A 22183-nucleotide genomic window follows, 5' to 3' on the forward strand; every position below is an offset into this window, starting at 1 on the left:
AGCACGCACGGCCTGACCACGCGAGCCCTGCACACACTGCTCAGCTCAGGATATGGGAGGTTCTAGGGTCAGCAGCCTCTGGGACTCCCTGCCTCCTGGGTCACCCCTCTCTTGGCCTCTGGCTGCATGGAAGCCACTTGTCTTGCATTTGGCTTTCAGATAAATAGAGTCGGAGAGCGCGAGCTCCTTCCCATAGGGCTTCCTTTGCTGAGCACCATAACTGGGAGACTCAGCTGTGCACCTTCGGCCTCTGAGTCCACCAGTTCTGCACCCGTGGGTCAGCCCCACCAGGGGCGGGAAACATTTGAAAATATTTTCAGCCTGCACTGAACGTGCATAGGTGTCTTTCTTGTCATTATGCCCTGACCGGACACTGTGACCGACCACTATTTACGCGACATCCACATGGTGTTAGGTGATAAGTCACCTAGAGGTGACCTGGGATGGCCAGGAAGACCTGCAGGCCGGGATGCCTTCGCTCTGCCGCTTCAGACACAGGCCTCCTGCCTCTGCGGACCAGTGTCCACCCAGCCCTGGGACCACTCCCTGTGGACACTGCTAGAACTCGACGTTGTTTTGGTAAATGGAATAAGGAAAGAATGATGCAGGGGATTTTTAAAAGGGGGACACCCAGGAGCTGTGCCCCAAGTCTCAGTTCTGCCCGGCCTTGGTCCCCTCTCGCCTCCCCCCGCCCTGAGGTACCTGAGGGTCTTCCTCTGCATGTCCTCGTCCGTGATGCCGTGGTACACAAGGGTCTCATTCCAGACAGGGTTCCGGGTGTTCCGCAGGGTTTTTGTACGTAGCTTGTTGGACTAGAGCCCCGGAGAGATGGACAGACAGATGCCCACCTCAGTGGGAGTGGCCCTGGAGACCCATCCCGTGAGCTTTTTTGGGGGTGGGCAGTGGCTTTTCCCAAAGGAGCATCCCAGGGCTTAGTGTTCCCAAATGCATGCTCTGAGCGTGTGGCATGTCCTCTAGACGGTGGCCACAGACACATGGGTTAATGTTGTGCACTGCTCCCTCCTTAAGGGAAGGAAGAAGAGACGTCGTCCTTTGAGACGTCCCTGGCACCTGTCCTTTGAGAAGCCAGACATCTTTACAAGTCAGGGAGGTAGAAATGAGTCTCCCGTCCCTAGGCAGGGGACACTGGGACAATTCCCTCCATTGCCCCAAATAGTATCCTTCCTGCCTGAAATGCCTTAGAGGAGACAGAATATGAAACTTTGTTCCAAGAGAGAAGAAATGTCACTGCATCAGAAGAGGAGAACTGGTGACAAATCTAATCCACGCTGACATGTAAGTGGCTCCTATTGGATCTTCTGACAAGGCGGGTTTGGAGTTGACAAAAAAGTGTCTTCAATGGCGGGGGGGAATGAGTTAGATATCATCATCCTAAGTACATGTGGGAAGTCACGAACTGTGTGAGAATACTTTGTGACCCATCAGTGACTTGAAAAATTGTGCTCTATATGTGTGACATGAAGTGAACTGCCTTCTGCCCTGGTGTATAACAAATTAGAATAAATAAATATGTAAAAGTGTGCCTTCATGGGAAGCAAAGGCTGCTGGGAGTGGGTAGAGTTTATGAGCTGGCCACGGCCAGGTGAGGGACTGTTTTTGATCCAAATAAAGGAAGAGCTGGGCGCTATGGTGCACACCTGTCATCTCAGCAGCTCAGGAGGCTGAGGCCGGAGGATTTCGAGTTCAAAGCCAGCCTCAGCAAAAAGCAAGGAGCTAAGCAACTCAGTGAGACCCTGTCTCTCAATAAAATGCAAAATAGGGCAGGGGATGTGGATCAGTGGTCAAGCCCCCTGAGTTCAATCCCCAGTACCCCCCCACCAAAAAGCAAACAAACAAACAAAAAACAACAAAGGAAGAATGAGCCAAAGTGTGCATGTGTGCACATGCATGTGCGTCCATGTCCTCTTTTGTCTTAGGGGGCACCTGAAACTTTCAGAGGTATTTAACAGGTGGGGCCCCCACCCCTCAGACACAGAATGCTGTCTGAAGGGCTTGGCACTAAAATCTGGAGAAAGTCACTCGTTTCTGTCCAGAGAGAGCCTTGGTCAGCACTGGGGAGCCATACCCCTCACGGCTTTGCACTCATGGGGTGGGGCCTAGATTGGGGGCAGATATGGCTATTTTAGGCTCTGAGCTGAGAGCCCTGTGGCTGCCAAGGCCCAGGCTCCAGCCTGCAGAAATGCCCAGGCCAGATGGTACCTTGCTGGCTCCTGGCAGGAGGTGCAGCTTCACATAGGGATCGGCCAGGCCATTGGAATCCATGGGCTTCAGTCCCTGCAAGAGACGGAGGCAACAGAGGTGAAGACCTGGGGAGGGCTGGGGTCCAGGCGTCCTGGGCAATGGGCATGTCCCCTGGCATCTGCCCCTCCTGTCCATCTACCCTGTGTGTTCCTCTTCCAAAGAGAAAAAAGGGGAACATGGTGTCATGGGAAGAGCACAGGGATCAGGCAGACAGGGCTCCAAGGCATGTCACTCCCTAGCTGTGTGACCTTAGGCAAGTTTCGTAACCTTTCTGGGCCTCAGTTTCCTCACTGGACAATCTCACCACTCGTTTTCAAGGAATGGGGAGATTTAAATGCAGTCCCACCTGTCAAGTGCCTGCTCCCCACCGCTTGGAAGCCTACATTAGTGCCTTTGTAGCTGTGGCCGCAGGCCCCCTGCTCCGGCTGAGGCTCCAGCTGGTCATGGGGAACCAGGCCCGGGAGGACACAGTGCTATTCTGCCTTGTCAGCTGTCAGGCCGAGCTGCGAGCTGGCATGACTTCCCAGGTGGCCCCTCCACGCCACCCCACCCAGGTGCTGAGCAGCCCTGGGCAGATCCTGGCTCCGCCCCCTAGAGGCAGCCAGAGGTAAATGCACCCCGGTGGACCATCCCAGGGTAAGTCCCACCCCCCCAAGGAATCTGCTGTGGCTAATGACTGTGCTGCCCTCATCACTGTCACTGTCCCAGGTAGGTGACAACAGACAGGCCTGGCAACCCATCCCCACCTGAGTCTCCTAAGAATGCCAGAGCATCCCGGGGTCCCCCAGGCCCCTCACCCACCTTGGCCTTCACGATGGTGCACTGCAGAGAGCTGTTGTCCTGGTCATAGAGCAGGCTGAATTCCAGGGCACCCAGGGTGGCTGAAGGGGACAGAGACAGGAGCTGGGAGGACACTTGTGTATTCATTCAACAAACATCTCCCGAGCACTTTCTATGTGCCCGGGCGGGGCTGGCCATGGAGACGACAGGGGGAGGAGGACACCGGCCCTGCTCTGGTCGCTCCCTCTGGCCGACCCCCCTCTTCACAGCCTCCTGGGTCAGTTAATTGTTTGTGCACTTGTTTAGTTAATGACTCCCCATCCTGCTGGATCGAGAGCCCCAGGAGGGCAAGGGTGGGCACTGTCTTGCTGACAGCTGGGTCCCCACTGTGCATGGTGAAGGACACACAGTAGGCCTCTCTTACTGGATGAAGGAACGAATGAGTTTGAGCCTTTGCCCTTCCCATTGCCTGGAATGCTCCCCCTCCACATCCTCACATGGCTCACACTGTCTCACAGAGAGGCCCCCCTGACCCCTCTGTGTGCCGCGGCCACCCTGGCCATCACGCCACGTCTTATCCCCTGCTCCGTGCTCTGTCTCCGTTTGCAGTGAGCTCGATTTGTTAACAATCCCTGCACTAGAGTGTTGGCTCCGGCGGCTCTGCCAGCTCGTCTGCCCATCATTCCAGCCGAGTTGTCCCCAGTTCTCCAGCAGTTCGAGGCGCCTGGCTCATTGAATGTTTGTCAAACATAAAGACATGAGCGGCGAGTGCCGGGTTGTGTCTGAGGACAGGCTTGTCACCAGCCGCATGGAGAGGCTTATGGAGAGGGCAGACAAGAGGCTGGGAGGGTTCCCCTATTGCTGGAGGGCTGGGGGACGTTCAGACACTGGGGGGCAGAGGTCCCGTCCAGGACAAGGAGCAGGACAGGGCAAGGCAGGCAGATGGCTTCTACCCGCCCGGAGAGGAAACAGCCCGTGGCCAGCAAGGCCAAGGGGAGCCTGAGACCCCTGACCCAGGGGAGAGCACGGAGATCATGGGGACAGCTGACGCTCACTCAGCCTGGCCTCTGACCTGTGTGAGCTCTGACAAGTCCCTAAGCCTCTCGGAGCCTCGCCCAGGCCATCTACAAGATGGGGCAATAGCAGGAGTTTCCCAGGTTCCCAGGAGGATGAGGTGAGCACAGGTGCCCAGCACACCTGGGCGGGGGGTGCAGAAGCAGCAAGTGTGACTGTCCAGTCCCCTGATGTCCAGATCACATCATAGTGACTCTTCTGTGTTTAGCACTTAGGGGGAGGATGGAGCCAGTCACGAAGCCCCTCCCAGGAGGGACCTCAGCTGACCACCCGTGCAGGAGGTGCCCTCTGTGCAATGAGGCGAGTTGGCCCGGAGGACCGAGGCCGAGCTGCTGGCCGCTGGGTGGGTCAGCTCCAGAGGGCTCTTGGAGCACCCATGGGACCCAGATGCTGCTAACCCTGCCTCCCCAGCTCTCCCGGCTGCACCCAGGAGAAGACTGTGCCCCCACGCGTCCCTGGGCCTCGGGGTCTGGGAGGGGCCAGATGCACAGAAGCCGGGGAAGGTGAAATGCTGGTTAGAAGTCCTGCCAGAGGACACCGTCAGGCAGTTTTTCCAACTGTAGACGGGCACACCCAGGATGGGGCTCCCCGGCCTGTGACAGCTCTGTCTGACTGAGGGAGAGGACACCCGCACGGCTCCTACCTTGCTGTCTTAAAATGACCACGGTAACTTTGATGTCGTGTGTGTTTCACCAGAAAACTGGGCATTTATCTTTAGGAAGCTGATCTCATTTGGGGAACTTGGAAACACAGGTTTGTATTTTTCTAACTCTAACATGTACGAGGGCTGGGTGGATGGGCGGACCCAGGGCGGGCCCTGACTTCCTGGGGTCAGCTCCTGGGGTGGCTTCTCCTAGACACTGCTTCTCAGGTGCCACCTACTTGCTTCATCGGAATCGTAGCTGTTGGCATCCTCTTCCTCCTCCGGGGGTGGCTGGCGGGCGGGGGCGCGGGCAGGCTGGGGCGCAGCTGCAGCTGCTTGGGAATAAGGGCCCCCAACTCCCCCTGTTCTCTCTTCCCGGGCTGGGGCCGTGGTTCCCGTATAGCCAGGGTCGCTGGGAGCCACTTCTGTAGGGACATGAGAGAGGACACATGAATCCCTGTTTTATACTAACAGTATTTAAGGAAGCGTAAGGGGCCTGCAGGTTCCCAGGCCATCCGTGGGCCGTGCATTGGGGCATGGGAACCTGTGTTGGACAGCAAACCCCTGGAGGCGATTCACACACGGGCAAAACAGACCTCTCAGGGTGCTGAGCAGTGGTGTGGACCCCAGACAGACAGCTTGGGTTTGTATTGTGGCTGTGTGACCTCAGGTGAGTTACTTAATGTCTCTGAGCCTCAGGTTTCTCATCTGTAGAATGGAAATCATACCTGAGTGTACTGTAATAGTAGTGGGTATTATTTTACACAATGCCCTAATTGCACAGCACTGAAACAGTACCTGGCACATTAGAAAGCAATGGCTACGTGGTGGCCCTGAGGGTTGATGATGGATGGCCACGCTATGGATCCTACACAGGGATCACTGCTGCTTACTGGGGGCTTAACACACACTGGGCTCTGTGCTAAGGTTTTTTTATTTATTAGTTTGCTTCACCCTCCTAACAACCCGGCTAATAGATAAGAAAACTGAGGTTCAGGGAAGTTCAGTGACTTGTCCTAGGTCACACAGTGAGAAAGTAAGGGAACAGGGATTTGAGACCTGACCATCTGTGCTCTGAACCCCATTCTGTGTTGGCATTGCCTGTCTATCGAATCAGCATGGATGACTTGGAGGGTTAGCATCAGGGGCTGCTTGGACCCCATCAGATAGTCTCAGAATGCAGGCTGAGCCCGTGGTGGGTACTGATTTCACCAGGGCAGTAAGCGGAGGTGGCCAGGTGGGTGGTGACGGAGAGGCGGGCACTTGGGAGGGAGCAAACACTTGCCTGGTCTCTGCTCTGGAAAGCGCCCTGCTGGCCCTGGCGCGGGTCTGCTGCCCCCTGGGGACCCTGAGGGTGAAGGAGAGAAGGGGTATAGCAGAGGGGCCATGTCACTTAGGCGCCTCCTCCTCCGCCCCCCCCCACCCCCCCTCCACCCCCACCTCACCTCCTCCTCGCTCCGCCCCTTCTCCTCTGCCCCGCCTCCTCCTCCGCCCGCCACCTCCTCTGCCCCTCATCTTCTGTCCCGCCTCCTCTGCTACAGCCTCGCCCCTTCTCCTCTGCCCTGCCTCCTCCTCCTCTGCCCTACCCCTCCCCCCTCTGACCTACCCCTCCTCTGCCCTACCCCTTCTCCTCTGCCCCACCCCTTCTCTGTCCCGCCCCTCCTCCTCCTCTGCCCCGCCCCTCCCCTTTGCCCCGCCCCCTCTTCCTCTGCCCCACGCCTTCTCCTCTACCCCGCCACCTCCTCCTCCTCTGCCCCACCCTTTCTCCTCTGCCCCACCCCTTCTCCTATGCCCCACCTCCTCCTCCTCTGCCCCGCCCCTCCTCCTATGCTCCTCCTCCCCCTCAGCACCTCCCCTTCTCTGCTTCACCACCTCCTCCTCTTTCTCCTCTGCCCTGCCCAGCATCTGCGCCTAGAGGATGACTCCTCTTAGGCGTCTCAGAAGATCTTAGGTTCAGTGAAGGCTGCATTGAAGAAAGCCCCGCAGCTCTGTAAGAAGGAGGGAGGGATGGGGTCGCTAAGGAGTGATGGCCTGGACAGGTGGGTGGGTGAGTGGCAGGTACCTGGCTGTCCAGGCTGAGGAGGTGCTGGGCTGGGCACCGAGGCGGGGGCGGGTCTCGAGGCCTGGACAGAGTTGGCTCGTCTCAAACCTGCAGGGGAGGGAAGGAAACAGCCGTCAGGACTCACAGGCGCACACCTGCGCAAGCGCATGCACACACTCGTGCGCACTGTAGGCAGGAGCTCGGTCTCTGATGAAGCAGCCCTCCACCCCCAGCTCTCCCCGCCCTTGCCCGGGCCCCCTGGGTGTTTTCTCTTTCCAACACTGAGCCCCTGCAGGTGAAGCCCAGCTGCAGCATGGGTGTTAAAAGGCACAAGTTTGTGATTATGTTTCTGCTGGTGACTTGACACAAGTGACCTGTTCTCTTGGGCCTGCCTCAACTTTGTCATCTGTGGAATGGGGATTACAGCCCCCACTACATGGGGCTGTGATGAGAGCACAAAGATCCAATCCAGGCACAGTGCTAGAAGGGATGCTTGGCCCACAGGCTGTGCTCAACGGGTGTCAGTCAATATTATTTCATTATTATTGAAATACTGCCATTACGTGGACCTGCTTTCGCATTCCAGCCTTTACCTTTATAAGCTGTGTGACCCTGGGCTCCTTGCTCAGCCTCTCTGAACCTATGCCTCATAGAATTGACAGCTCTACTGACCTTACAGTAATCACAAATTAATATTTACTCACTGTATACCATGTGCCAGGGACTTTACATATGAGCATTCAGTTAATCTCTACACTAATAATCCCATGAGGCGAGTGCTCTGTGGTCACCATTATACAGGTGGGAAAACTGAGGCACAGTGGGATAAGGAGCTCATCCAATGTCTCATGGCTGGTTAGCAGCAGTGCCAGGGTTTGAACTCAGGCAGCTGGTGTTGAGTCTGTGTCTGAGACTCTTGGATGAGGCTGGCAGGGGTCTGTGAGAAGCAGGTCCTGGCTCCAGCATGTGCTACATTTCGGGAAGAAATCCCCAGACTCTTATCTTACTGTTTGGATCATATCTTTCCTGAATTCAGATCAGCTCTTTTTTTCTGGACAGATGCTCATGACAGAGGGCACCTTGCTAGTGCTGCCAAGCCTTACAAACCCCCAAGTCTTGTCCTGCATCCTACATTAGCACCGCTGTTTGTTTTGCTCCTTTGCATTCTTGTATTTATTCATTTGTGCATCAGCAAATGTTCATTGAACATCCACAGAGTGCCCAGCCCTCTGCAGGGATGGGCAGCAGAGGTAATAGATGCCATCTGTTACCTCCAGGAGGGTGCAGCCTGGTCAAGGAAGGAGATGGACACTGAGTCCATGAGAAAAATAGCAACCAGAATTCTCTGGGGGCTTCCAGTATACCAGACCCTGAGCTGCTCAATGCTGCATGTGGCACTAGGGTCCCCAATCTGCAATTGAGGACCTTTCTTTCTGTGTTTTAACTTTGCATCCTGTGGGCTGACAATATTCACTCACTAGTTCTGATTGTCACTATAGGTTCCTTTAGGAGTGTCTCATGCGATCTGTGATAGAAACTGTTTTGCTTCTTCCTTTATAAACTTTCTGCCTCATATTTTTTCCTGTCTTATTGCGATGGCTGAGATCGCCAGTGCAGTGTTGAATAGGAAGGGTTGAGAAGGGAAGATGGCAATAGTAAGGAAGCTGATATCACAAGGTTGTTGTGAGGACTCAATGAACATGACAAGGGCTTACTTGGGTGTCTGGCTTTTGGAATGCTACATAAATGTTTGCCATCATTAGAACAGTAGGTGCTCAATAAATGTTGGGTGGACAGATTAATATTTTGTAAATTCCTGGTTATTCAGTTGGAAGTGAGGGCAGAAGGATAACCTTACAGTGGAAGAAGAAACTTGAGAATTTTATTCTGGAGTCACAGAAGAGAAAAACAGCAGTCTGGGACAGAAAGAGAACAATTGGCTATGTGCAACGGGGAAGCCATTTGGCTCTAGTACAAGGTAACACTGTTTCTCAAGTTCAACCTCTTTTTTTCTTGGCATAGGAAGCCCTGCCTGGACTGGCTCTGGGATATCTCCAAGGGAGGGCTGTGGTGTAGAGTAGTTCGGGTTGTGCACTGTCCAATTTTAGGAGGGGCACCTCTATCACCACTCCATATTACGGACTCCTGGACCACTGTTAGCCTGGCCATGCGTTGTCTCTGGACCTTTGCACATGCTGTTCCTCTACCTGGAATGTATTACCCCACCCACCCCCACCACACACACACGCTGAATGTGCTGTACCTAGTTTATTTATTTTCCTGATATAGTTCTCCCTTAGAAGCCACCTTCTTTGTGAAGTCTTTCTGGGACTCCAAAAATAGATGTTCTGGGTTCCCAGGTCCCTCTCAATGTCCTCTTGGGGGCTTCCTCTGGAAATGCATATACAGAACTTGGTGCCTGGCACACCTTGAACACTCAATAAATGTGAGTGATAACCCATCCTCCTTGGTCTTGGCACCTCTATTATGGCGGTTATAAATCTCTCTTGCTATTTCTGGGTTATGTTGCTTTTCCTTCTGCTGGAGTGTGAGCTCCTAAGGTTGGGACAAGGTCTGCATGATACCTTTATCTCCATCACTTAATACCAGGCTTGGAGTATAGTAGGTGCTTACTAAATAGTTGTGGAGCCTGGCATGGTGGCGCACCCCTGAAATCTCAGTGGCTCCAGAGGCTGAGGCAGGAGGATCTCGAGTTCAAAGCCAGCCTCAGCAACAACGAGGCCCTAAGCCACTCAGTGAGACCCTGTCTCTAAATAAAATACAAAATAGGGCTGGGATGTGGCTCAGTGGTCGAGTGCTCCTGAGTTCAATCCATGGTACCCAAATAAATAAATATGTACTTGTGGAATGAGCCATGTTTTATGACAGGGGCTCTTTAGGAGATCCCGTTATGGAGAGTATAGCAGAAGAGCATCAAGTCCCTCTCAGAGAACCACTGGAGGGGTTTCCACACTGTGTCAAGGGTGGATCCTGAGACTCCAGGGTTAAGCTCTGGAACAAAAGAGTCTCACTGGCAATTTGTTCCCTGGAGCTACTCTCAACCCCGCCAGCCAGTAGGAGCTACAGAGCAGCTAACGGCAGAGGCTCTGCACGGGAACTGCTTGGGTTCTGATACCAGACAGGCCATGACTTTTATGTGACTCTGGGCAAGGTTTCTTTATTAGCCCCTTTTCCATATCAGTTAGGTGAGGGTGACTGGTACCGTTGACAGGGCTAAACACCTGCAGAGTTTGATCACATGCCTGGTGCAGGGTCGGTGCTCAGGACACTTGAGTTGTGATACTAACTGTGCATTCAAGTCTGCAAATCTTGAACAGCCTACAATCTACCGGAAATCTTAGTGCAGCTAGAAAACAAGGAGAAAGAGCTCAAATCGTAGTTGTGCTCAATAAATATTTGCAAACTTGAGTTAATGGAGAGAGACACACGTTGGTGTGAATCGGACCAGGGAGAGAGACAATGGCTAGTGCTGCCTCCCGGCCCCGTCTCTGGGAATTCAGGGCAGGGAGTGGTTAGCTCAGCTACAGGTGGAGCAGGAGGAATCCCAAAGCGCCATCCACCCAGGGGACATTACATTGACTCCTGAGGGACAGGAGCTCTAAGTCCGGCTTAGGATTGTCCTGGGAGTGTCTGTAGCCCCAGGAGGCAAAATGATATAGAGATTAAAAGCATAGGATTGGATATACAAAAATTAGATCAAAATGGACCAGAGACTCAAATGCAAAAGCTAAAAATTCTAAAATTCTTAGAAGAAAACACAAGGGGAATCTCCATCACTGTGATTTCTTCACTATGACACTAAAACTACAGGAAGCAGAAGAAAAAGTAGATAGATTGGACTTCATTAAAAAACAACAAACAATCTTCTGTGCATCAAATGGAAAGTGAATAAGCAACCCGTGGAATGGGTGAAGGTATTTACAAATTGTGTATCTGATGAGGCATCAATATCCAGAATCCACGAAGAGCTCCTACAACACAACAGCCCCCACCCCCTGACTTAGAAAATGGGCCAAAGACCGAAATAGACGTTTCTCGGAAGGAGACATACAGAGGGCCGATGAGCACATGAAAAGACGTGTCGTGTCACTCATCTTAGGGAAATGCAAACCAAATCTACAATACCTCAAGGAGCCCTTCACACTCTAGGATGGCTACTATTTAACAACCAGACAAAACAACAAAGAGAAACCAAGAAAAACCAGAAAATCACAAGCGTCAGAGAGAATGTACTGAAACTGAGACCCTGTGCACTATTGGAAGAAATGCAAAAGTAGTGCAGACACTGTGGAGAATAGCACAGCGGGTCCTCAAAAAATTAAACATAGAATTGTCATTAGATGTGGCAATTCTACTTGTAGGTATAACCCCAAGAGACTCAAACAGGTATTTGTATGCCGTGCTCAGCAGCACTATTCACAACCACAATGCCCCACTGACGGATGGATGGATAAATAAAATATGGCATATCCATGCAACAGAATATTACACAACCTTGAAAAGGAAGGGAATCCAGATACATGTTACAACTTGGGTAAGCCGTGAATATATTACAGTAAGTGAAATAAGCTACATACAAAAAGACAGATACTGTATGATTCCACTTACATGTGGTATCTAGAATAGTCAAATTCCTAGAAAGAAGAGTCATGGTCACCAGGGACAGAGAATGGGCAAAATGAGAAGCTACTGTTGAATGGACACAAAATTTGAGTTTGGAATGATGAAGAAGCTCTGGAGATGGATGGTGGTGATGGTTGCACCACAGTGTACTTTCTGTCACTGAACTGTGCATGAAAAAAAAATTTGAAATAGCAAATGATACTTCTAATGAAACACAGAATTTTAATACATTTTACAAAAATATAGAAGACATAGAATAGAAATTTCACCTCTGGCAAAAAAAAGACAAGCTTTTGTGATAAGATGTGGGTTGAATTGTCATTTTAACCAGTCATGGGTAATGTACCCCAGGGAACGTGGTGGCTTCACCACCTGTAAGATGGGAATCGTGACATCTCACAGCTGGATCTGGGGTGTGGCAAGGGTTAACTGGGATGGTTTGTGGGAAGTGCCTGGGATGGCATCAAGGACACAGTATGCACCCAGTAAGCATTTTGGGATGTTGTGGATCTAGAAATTCATTTTTCTCTGTCCATCTGAACCACAGGTTCATGGAGGGGTCTGGGAAGCTGATGGCATGTGCCCAATTTTGTCACCAAGAAGAAGGGGGCACTGAAGTGCTATGCCATGAGCCCCAATTTGGAAAGTAAAGACCCAAACTCAACATGGGACCTCAACATTCAGCCTGTCTGACTTAGACCTGGGCTCAACCGAGGTCTCAGACAGGTGCATATGGAACATAGATGTCCCCAACCTATTTGGCATTTTCTTTAAAATCTAGGGTCAGAGGACTCTCCCCAGTGGGCACCCTTGCTGTGTAAATCTGCCCCTGGTGGGCCCAGAGGTACCAGGCTAGACGACAGCATCTGTGATGACAACCTGGTCCTGCTGACCCACCCCATCCTCACAGAGAGCAGAGGCCACGTGCCCAGGGAAGGGAGAGCTTGGGAGGGTCTTGAGAGTGAAGCATCTTTACTTTTCTCAAAGCCAAGGGGTATTTTCCCTCAGGTATTTTTTTTTAAAAAACAAGGCAAAAGGAACTGGGGATATGGCTCAATTGGTAGAGTACTTGCCTCCCATGCACAAGACCCTGGGTTCAATCCCCAGCACCACACACACACAAAAAGGCAAAAAATCATGTTTTTCTTACATATGATGATAGGGTAAGAAATGGACACAATCAAAATCATGAATGTCCAGAACCTGAATTGGTCATGATCCTGTGTTTCCTCCAGCATAGACTAGAACCAGCATTTAGAAGAGTCCATGGTGCATAGTAGGTACTTAATAAACACAGCATGAAAAAATGAAGAGAACACACTGTCCTCTGCATTCTTTCCAATTCTCCTCGTTCAGGGGCGTAACTGGGTTTCCCCATCTTGCTTACCCGCTGGGCTGCGGCTGGCGTCTCCAGCTCCCCCACCTTGACCATGGTCCCAGCTCTCTGGATCCCGGGTAGATGAGCTCATGCGGGCCTCGGAGGCCCTGCGCACAGGAGGCCCATAGCTTCCTCTCCCTGGAGCAGATGCTGGGTCAGGTCCTGGAAGGAAAAGCATTGAATAGATAAAGGGCAAAGAGGAACGGGGTAAAAGGACTCCTGTCCAAAATTGCAAGGCAGGCGGCAGAACCCACCTGTTTTGGGACCCGGGCCCCTCCTGTCTTCAGTGTCAGCTGGAGGGAGAGAAACAATAGGGAGCGTGATTTTCTGGTGTCTGGAGAGTGATAACTGAAGAAGCCCTCAAAGGGGTTCGTTCACCTCTCCCAGGACATGGAAAAACTCTAAAACGTCTCCTTCTGGTTTCCCCTCTGATCTAGTTCCTCTTTACCATGTGATATTGTTTCCTTGGCACATGCGAACACACACAAACACACAGAGAGGCTTAAAAAAGAACAGCCCGGCTGCACAATCTGGCAGCCCAGAGGGAGCAGGGCTTGCTCTGCCAACAGGGTGACCCAGTGGTGGAGACTGGGCTGCAGCCTCTGCTGAACTCGGCAATTCCTGTAGGCAGTGGAAGTCGCTCGTGCCTTGCCAGGAAGAAAGCATTTGCCGAACGTCTTTTGGGTGCCGAGCACTGAGCAGGTACCTTAGGAGGCCGTCCCGTGGGAGACACGGGTGGATGCTGTAATTTTTGAGACCTTCAATTAGGACGGTCCTTCCAGAAACTCGGCTGCGCTCCTCCCCGGAGCGGCCATTAGGGCCAGATTTTATCACTTGGTGTTAATTGAAATTATTGCGAGGGCCTTGTTGGGGCAGCCTGAGTGGCCTAATCCAATTAAGATAAGTGTGTTTTTATTGAGGCTGCCTTTTTCTGGATTCTTTTAGTCTTCACTTTAATATTTAATAATAATAATACTCGGATCAGCGCGATACCATCAATAGTAGTGATAATTTTCTTTTACTAATTTCCTTTCTATTCATCTTTCACTTTTAATTTGTCCAATTTCACATTTGCTTAGGGCTGAGAGAAAGAATGGGAAGGGCCAGAAAGGCCTTCCCAGCAACACCCCCACCCCCATCCCCATCTCCACCCCCACCCCCACCCCAGGGCTCCAGTGTGTCTCTCTCAATTCCTAATTTTAACTTCCCCTTCTTTGATACCTCTACACATCCCACCAGGAACAGGAACGATAGCAAAGATTTTTGGCAGCCTGGCTTCTCTGGAGAGTTCCCTGAGCTGCCACCAACCCAGTGGAAACCAGCCCACCGCAGGGACAGCTCCAGGTAGACCAGTTGGCCGGGAGCTGTCGGTGGTGCTGAAAGAGCCCCTTGTCCTACCTTGGGCTGGCACGCGGGCCGTGTGCTTGGGCTCAGGGGGCTGCTCTGGGGCAGCAGGCTCACTCGTGGGCGGCTGGGGCTTGTTCTTCTTTATGGGCATGGGCTGTGGGAGGAGCTGCTTGGGGAAACCCTTGAAGAACCAGGCTCCAGAGCGCTTCCACACCTGGGGAGGGAGGAGGAGCTGTGGCCACCACTCTCGCCTTCATGAACCAATTTCAAGATTTTTTTGCTCTTAGTCCACGGCACGTGGACACAATGGCAGTCACATTTATTGACTCCACATGCCAGCCCTGAAAACTCAATCTGAAGGGTCTGATGAGACCCATTTCACAGATGGGGAAATGTAAGGTCAGAAATGTTATGGGTGTCCTGACAGTGCAGAGCCTGGGAGTGGAAAGGCGAGGGCTTGGCGTCAAGCCGTCCATCTCTTGGATGGGGCATGTTCTCTACTGCACTCCTGGGAGAGAGGGTGATCTGCCCATAGCTGTCCCAAGACCTCTGGCCTTTGTGCTGCCCTGTGGGTTAGGGCCAGGCAGGACAGTGTGCTGAACATCTCATGTCGATCCTTTTCCACCCAACTTTGTGCCCCAGAGGGCTGCCCAGTGCGGACAGGAGTAAGTGGGCTTCGGTGACCTCTGTCTTCAGCAGGAGTTGGCAGGACATTTAGGCCATGCTATGTGTTTCTTTGGTTCCCTCCCTGCTGGCTGGGCAGTGGTTGGTTCCTGTCTTCCAGTCTGCCAACTGCTCCCTCCCTAGCCAGTCGGTCCCAGGAGTGGTCACAGCAGGCCTGTGTTGCACAGGACACTTCCCTGCCACCGACTCCCCTCCACCCTGCCCTGCTCCGTGGAAAGGGCATCTTTATGGAACTCTCCTCGATTGCCCTGCTGGAGAGTGCCCACTGCATCCTGCCAGGCCCCTGGCTGCTACTGATGGGGACATGGTCATTGGGACAGTCTCAGAGGCAAGGCTCTGTAGCAGGGGGGTGAGCGGAGAAGAAACTGTGGGGAGGAGAAAGCATTGCATTGAGATAAAATGAATAATAAAAAGCAGGTCTGGGAGGAAGAGAGAGAGAGAGAGAGAGCGAGAGCACGCAAGAGCGCAAAGGGAGAGACGGCAGAGGGAAGAAACCATGGACACAGGACCAGGAGGAGAAATGCCTCAAATGAAGGGGAGACTTGGAGGAAAGAAAAATGGAGAAGAGACTTGGGAAAGAAGGAAAGAGAAACAGCAGATGTTGGAAGAGGAAAACCCAGAATGCGAGAGACAGATGAGGGCAGAATGGCAACCAGAAGGCTGAGGATGGAGAGGGAGGTGGGGAGGGAAGGCAAAGTCTCAGGCACAGGTGAGGAGACAAGAAGTTCATCCAACCACCCAGAGGCCGTCCTGCCAGTTCACAGCTGGCCGAGCTGATCCCCTTCAAAGTTAAGGCCCAAGACCCACCCAGAACGCCCAGCCTCCAGCCCTCTAGTCTCCCTGATCCCAGGGAGGAGAAGGGGGCCGGCAAAGGGGAGGGGCCACTCACCTCTCTCTGCTCCATGCAGATCTTACAGAGCCACACGGGGTGCGGGCGGTTGTTGGAGGTCTCCACCCCACACTTGGTGCAGACGTTCTGGGGACAAAAGAACCCAACCAGCACTCAGGGGAGCCATGCCCTGAGCTGCTGGGGATGGAGAAGGGTCTGGGAGGGGCCGGAGATCTAGAACTCTCCTTCCTTCGCACCCTTTCTTTCATGATCAAGGTCCATTAGAATCAAGTTCCAATTTGAGTCTTATTTCCAATAATGAGCACTGGAGTCATTCCCAAGCCCTGGAGGAAGGAATTCTCCAGGGGTCCATTAGGGACAGTTTTCAGTAACTATGCAGCATTGACATGATTTTTAAGAGGAAAGACCATACACCCATTTTCTTCTTTCTTCCCTCAAAGGATCCAGGGCAACCTTGGCAATGACCAGTTCAACTCTCCATGGAGAAGGAGGCTACCTGACTACAGGCCATGTCTGTGGGTTGAATTTCTTGACAGCCAAACAGCAAGGAAAACCTGATAAGTCACACGATTCTTCTTATCTGGTTGGCTGAATCAGATAAGTTTTTCAGAAGAGATAAGCTTTCCCCAATATTCCACGTTAATTGCTAAATGGGATACCACGCAGAAGGGACCGAGGGGCATCACGAATGTCCTCCCTCTGGAGACATTAATTGGAATCGCCTTGATCACAATCAAATAGATCTAAAGACAGGGCTATCTCTGGCCTGGCATTGTCAAGTGCAGACAGTTTGGGGCAAAGGGCGGAGGGGGAAGAGAGCTCAGAGAGATTTTCCTTTGAGGACAAATGGTCTCAGAGACCAAGAGCTCTAACTGGCCTGCACAGGGGATTTCTGAGTCTCCTTTACCCATAACCCTGGGTGAGAGGATGCTGGCCCTCCACGCATGAGTGTGTGCACGTGTGCCCAGCACGCTCTTTAGCTGACAAGTAACTCACTAAGACACAGCCAAGTCCATCCTGTGTGGAGCTGAGCTCTAAAGGGACATCAGGGGAGGAAGTGGGATCAGGATGACCTTGGGAGACACTTGGGCATGGGAGCATCGCAGGAGAATTCCTATTTTGCAGGATTCAAGCTCCATCCCCGAGACTCAAGGCCCCCAGAGCCAGCACTGAGCAAGAAAGGAGGGGAGTGGGCGAGGTACCTTCTTACAGTCCTCACACACGACACAGGCTGAGCCCAGCATCCCCAGCTGCTCTCCGCATAGTATGCAGCGGTTCACCCCATCCCCAGCTACGCTCTTCCTCATGTTCTCCAGTCGGTCCACCAGGCGTCTGGAAGCAGAGACAAGGCACTAAGGACCCCACAGGACCAGGGCCCACAAGATTACCCTTCAGTGCCATCTGCCCTCGAGCATCTGACCATGGCTGTGGACCCTTCTCCAGGGAAGCGCACATGTGTGCAAACTTCTAATACCTTCTCAGAACCACCGAAGACTGGCTCAAAGCATCACGCCCCCAATAGCTATTCTATTGACTTACCATGAAGAACCTGCGGTGGCCCTTTCCATCTCAAGTTGCCTTCTCCTGAGGAACTGCCTTCCGAGCTCCAGCCCTGTGACCTAACTATCCACGCGACGTCACCTGGATCTGACACTCATGCTTTCAAACCAAACTTGACATCGTGGAGGCTCTCCATCTCTGTCCCCATCCCTAGCAAGCCTGATCCCCATGCTCAGGAGATGATGTGGCCACAAGTTAACTAGCTCAAACCAGAAGGCTTGGGGTCTTCCTGGACCCCCGGCTCCCCCGACATTCAACGATCCAGCCCAATCACCAATTGCTATGTGTCCGCCTCTCTGACTCTTCTGGAATCTGTCCATTCCTCTCCGTCTTCACCTCAACCCAGCCACTGCCGTCTCTCTTCTGGATAACTGAGTAGCCTCCTCACAGGCTTCCTGTTGCCACCCATGTTCTTCTACAACCTGCTCTTCCCCCCACTGCCATGTTGACATTCCTCAAACAAGCTGGATCCAGTCACCCCCAGCCCCTGTGCCTTGCAGCTCCCGTGGCCCTACGTGGGAAACCTTGAACTTCTTCTTCTCCTCTTGGTCTTGCCTGACTGTCCCCATGCATCGGGTCTCCAAGCATTGTCACAGACCAGTAGCATGAGAGTCACCCAGGAACTTGTGTGATGTGTGCCTTCTTGGGTCCCAGCCCAGCTGAAGCCGAAATTCTAGAGGTGGGCCCAGCAATCTAGGTTTGCAAGCCCTCCGGGTGGCTTGGATGCAACTTCAGGGGTGAGAGCAGCGTCTCTGGTTACACCAGCCTTCCTTCAGTTCCTGTTGTCCCCTGTGCTTTCACTCGCTCTGTCACCCTTGCCTGGAATGCACCCCCATGCACGTGCCTGTGACCTCTTTTTCTGTAACACACACCCCCTTGTGTTCTCTCTGCCTGGGTCCCCTCCTCCTTCAGGATCCATTACTCCCCTGAAGCCTCTTACCACCTACTGTCCTTGCAGGAAGAGTGACAAGTACTTCCCCGGGGCACCTGTCACATTTATAAGCAGCTACGAGATCATCTGCATTAAGCTCTTAGCTGATGGTGAAACCAACTCTGCTCACCCCCGGCCCGGGAGATCCTCTGGGCAGGGACCTGGTCTGCTCTGATCCCTGCTGTGCGCTCGAAGCCACTTCAGCACATCTGGGCACTTGTCTCAATGACTGGGTAGGTCACAGCAGCTGTCTCGTCATGCTTGTATCCCAGTAAAAGCGAGCGGAACTCCATGTCCAGTGGGGCATAATAACAGCTTACCCTAACTCAGCAGCACGTGCCCGGCACAGTATGAAGTGCTTTGCCCCCCTCCCCAGGAGTTCAGCACCAGTGTTATGCCAGTTTTCACATGAGGAAAGGGAGGCACAGGGATTTTAAGTGACTTGCCCAAGGCCACACAGTTGGGAACCGGCAGAGTCAAAACCAGAACCCGAGTCTTGGGTAGGTGACATTAGTTCTTGCTAAATGTAACGTGCACACTGGTGACAAGGGACCTTAGCGAATTGCAGATTCTGAACCACCGGGCTTCTGAGGTGCTGCTTTTCTAGAAAGCTCCAAAGTGCTGCTGCTGCTGGTCCCAGGGTCCCTGAGTAACAAGGCGACGTGGCTGTGTGAGATGACCTGGGCCTGGCCATCCTGTTTTGGCTTCAGGTTTGGGGGGTTTTAAGCGTCACCAAGCTGGAGCCCTCTCCTTGACCTGAGCACTTACTGTCTCAGTGCAGTCACAGGAGCTACTCTGTCCCGGAGGAGCCCTGGCTGCAGGTCCCAGAGCCTCCCCAGGGACCTAGGTCGGAAGAACTGGGCTGGAGGCAGGAGGCACAGAGCTGAAGGCAGCAGCCCTCCCCAGCTCCTCCTCACCTCCCCGTCCTCGCTGGCTCCTCCCTGGCTGATGGGGAGTAAGTGAGACCAGGAGCAGCCCGAAGCCCATGGTCTCAGACCCCTGGACTAACTGGAGCACTAACTAGGACCAGGTTCAGAGAAAGGACTCCATGCTGATTTTCTTAACAAATCCTTCCAGCCACGTTAGGAGTCGAGGACTACGGACTCTTCTGGGACTTTAAGATTCTTAGCCTTACCATGGCGCAAAACAGCATGCCTTAGTAGGAGCTGCGCTTTGAAGTCTGAAGTCTGATCTGCTGCCAGCCCCACTGTCCCGAGGGGAAACGGCCCGTATCCACGGCATGGCTGTGTGGCTAAGCTGTGCCGAGCCGCAGGCCAGGTGTATTCGACGCATTCTCGACCTATAATCATTTCGACCGGGAGCACCCTGCTTTATTAAATGAGAAAACTGCAGCACAGAGGGGTTAAGCAATTTGCCCAAGTCACACAGCTAAGAAGTGGTAAAAGCCAAGATTCAGATCTAAGCGGTCTGACTCCCGAGTTCCCATTCGAACTACTTCTCCACACAGCTGCAGGCCAGGAATAGCCCTGGAGGTCCCCTCGAGCTGTCCCTTCTCTGCCCTGGTTGATAACTCTGCCTTTCCCATCCTAAGGGACCCTCAGTCATTGGCAAGTACCCAGTTGCATGTGCTCTGGGTTGTCATCCCAGCTGCTTCTGTCCCCTGCAGTTGGGACAAGAAACCCAACTGCTGCCTGTCCCTCCTTCTGCTTCCCTAAATAACCCTCTAGAAACCTGGATTTTCGTCCTGGGTTTCGCCTGCTAGGGTTTCAGCTTCCCCTGGGAAACAGGAGGCATCAGGCTACATCAGCGCTTCTCCAAAGGTGCTTCTTGGCCCCCCAGGGGACCCATAGAGCCAGTTCAGGGCTGTTCCCAGTGATGGCCTGGTGGGAGATCGTGAGTGGCCACCATGATCCATGTCTCCCGAGCATGTCTGCATTGATCTGTCCTGCCTGTCTGCGCTCCTCAATTGGGTCTCCTTTGCAAAGCTGGTTCCAGGGTTTAAAAACAATTCGAAGAAGCCGGGAATAGATAAATTTCAGGAAGCCTTTCAATGCCTCTGATTTACAAAATATTATGAGACCATGAATTAGGTTTGAAGGACAGGGAAAAGTGCCCTGGTGACATTTACTTGTCCACCGTCTTGTCTCGATCACTCATCTCCGCCCACTTCCCTAGCAAGAAAATAGTTAGATCTTGCTCTTCTACCCTTGTTGGTGCCGAAGCACAGAGATGGGACGAGGCTTGCCGGGATCACACAGCCAGGCTGGGAACTGGTTCTCCACTTCAGGAGACCATGGTCACGTTCCACAAAGCCCCCAGTGGCTCCCTGCCTCGTGGCCAGCTTTGCTGGGGCCTCGTGGGAAGATAACATGTAATAGAGGATCCCGTTCTAAACTGCAGAGCGCTTGCTTAGGGCAACCAAAGGGTCTCCTGACTCTTCCTGAACAACAAAGGCTATTGATTTACACGCCATTTGCAAACCGACATGAAACCCTGCCCCTTCCTGCCCAATCCTACAGGCCCCATTAGCACTCCAGGTCTGATCAGAGACTGCAGATGGCACCCGAAGCCCCCAGGTCTGAGACCATTATTCCGTTGTCCCAGCTCATGGCCTTGTTATTTATGGATTCAGGACCAATAAAGAGGATGGGCGGGAGGCACAGATGGCCAAAGATGGGGAGTGAGCGGGGAGCTTCCTGAAGCCTGCTTGTTGGGACCCCCTCTCTGCACCCTCAAATGCTAGGGACACAGAGGCTAAGCCAAAGATTTTAAACTCAAAAATAAAACTGCAGGAAACTAAATCAAAGTGTGCCATAGAAGGACCATGAGGCTACCAAGGGGTTCATATCCTGGAGATAGAGCAGTTTTGTCTGTCATCCCAGAAGAAGTATTTATTTTTATGTGTCCTGATGAGAGAGAGATGTATAAGAGATGCTGTTGACTCTCACTGGGTGTCAGTCACCAGCATCAGACAAACACCAGTGCCCGGGGCTCTGGCTCAACCTTCTCAGAGAAGGATCTGGCTGGGCCCAGAAGCCAGTAGGTTAAGCCCACACACAGTCCTGTTGGGACTCGAAAAATGTCGGGCACAGCTAGACCCATATGGGGACAGGGCTCCACACACAGAGGACGAGTCCTTGGGATTGGGTAAGGCCTGAGAATCTGCACTGATCTCATTCTGCAGCCAGGGAATCACTGGCCTCACTTTGAGAAATGCTGTGCCGGGGATGGACGGGGGAGGCAGAGCACGGGGGTGAGCGGGGGACGCTGTCCTGATCATGCTACGTGGGAAAACTGAAAAAACCCAGGAGCAGAATCGTAATCAGGGCGCAAGAGGAGGTCGCAGCACGCTCACCAGAAAGTCTCTACTGTGTGCACTCAACAAAAACGAAAACAAGGAAAGAGACGCATAAAATATTCATAGTGATCATCGTCAGGTGCTGGGATTATGTGTTTATTTCTTCTTCGATGCCTTTATCTCCTCTGCCCTTCACATTAAGAGCATCCAATGAGCTGGACTCGTCGACTTTCTTAACTCTCTTATAATCAAATGCATTACCTTGCATTAGAGAGGAAAGCACATTTGTGAAGGAAAATGTCTGCAGAACAAGTGTTACAAGATGTGGGTCTGATCCTTCGTCTCAGCCAGGGACCTTGGAAGAACTTGGTTCTCTGGGTCCCCTTTTCCCAGATTGAGCCAAGAAGCTTAGGTGAGATGCACCTAGGCTTCCTCCACAGATGTAAGTCAGGGCTTTCCAGATCCTGGGGCTGAAACATCAAAATTTTCTCTTCTTTTTTGAAACGGAAGGACCCCCAATCATAAGGAGACCAGTCCCTGCAGACAGACTGGTTTTATTTGCCTGGGCAAATGTTAAGTGCCAATGAGCTGGACACTGTAAGAAGCTGTCACCCTCTAGCTAGCTCTTTACATGCCACATTCGCTATGTGACCCTGCTCACGTCCAGGAGGTGTCCGTCACAGACCAGTGCTTAAAGGAAACTGTTGGTCACTCGGTGAAGTCAGTGGGC

General features: G+C 52.6%; 1 protein-coding gene across 2 annotated transcripts in view; it reads right to left on the reverse strand.

Moving 5' to 3' along the window:
* The window catches only part of Rph3a (rabphilin 3A), a 54706-nt gene that overhangs the window by 9074 nt on the left and 23449 nt on the right, over positions 1-22183 (reverse strand). For both annotated transcript variants that reach the window (XM_027923330.2, XM_027923331.2), the window contains 11 exons: positions 16906-17035; positions 15743-15829; positions 14221-14383; positions 13077-13115; positions 12832-12984; positions 6822-6908; positions 6045-6107; positions 4999-5184; positions 3064-3143; positions 2221-2295; positions 703-812 (listed from right to left, as the gene is read on the reverse strand). In XM_027923330.2, the coding sequence (XP_027779131.2) occupies positions 703-812; positions 2221-2295; positions 3064-3143; positions 4999-5184; positions 6045-6107; positions 6822-6908; positions 12832-12984; positions 13077-13115; positions 14221-14383; positions 15743-15829; positions 16906-17035 (1173 nt within the window). The remainder of the gene's footprint in view (positions 1-702; positions 813-2220; positions 2296-3063; positions 3144-4998; positions 5185-6044; positions 6108-6821; positions 6909-12831; positions 12985-13076; positions 13116-14220; positions 14384-15742; positions 15830-16905; positions 17036-22183) is intronic.

The sequence above is a fragment of the Marmota flaviventris genome, chromosome 1, assembly GCF_047511675.1.
Source record: "Marmota flaviventris isolate mMarFla1 chromosome 1, mMarFla1.hap1, whole genome shotgun sequence".
Classification (NCBI taxonomy): domain Eukaryota; kingdom Metazoa; phylum Chordata; class Mammalia; order Rodentia; family Sciuridae; genus Marmota; species Marmota flaviventris.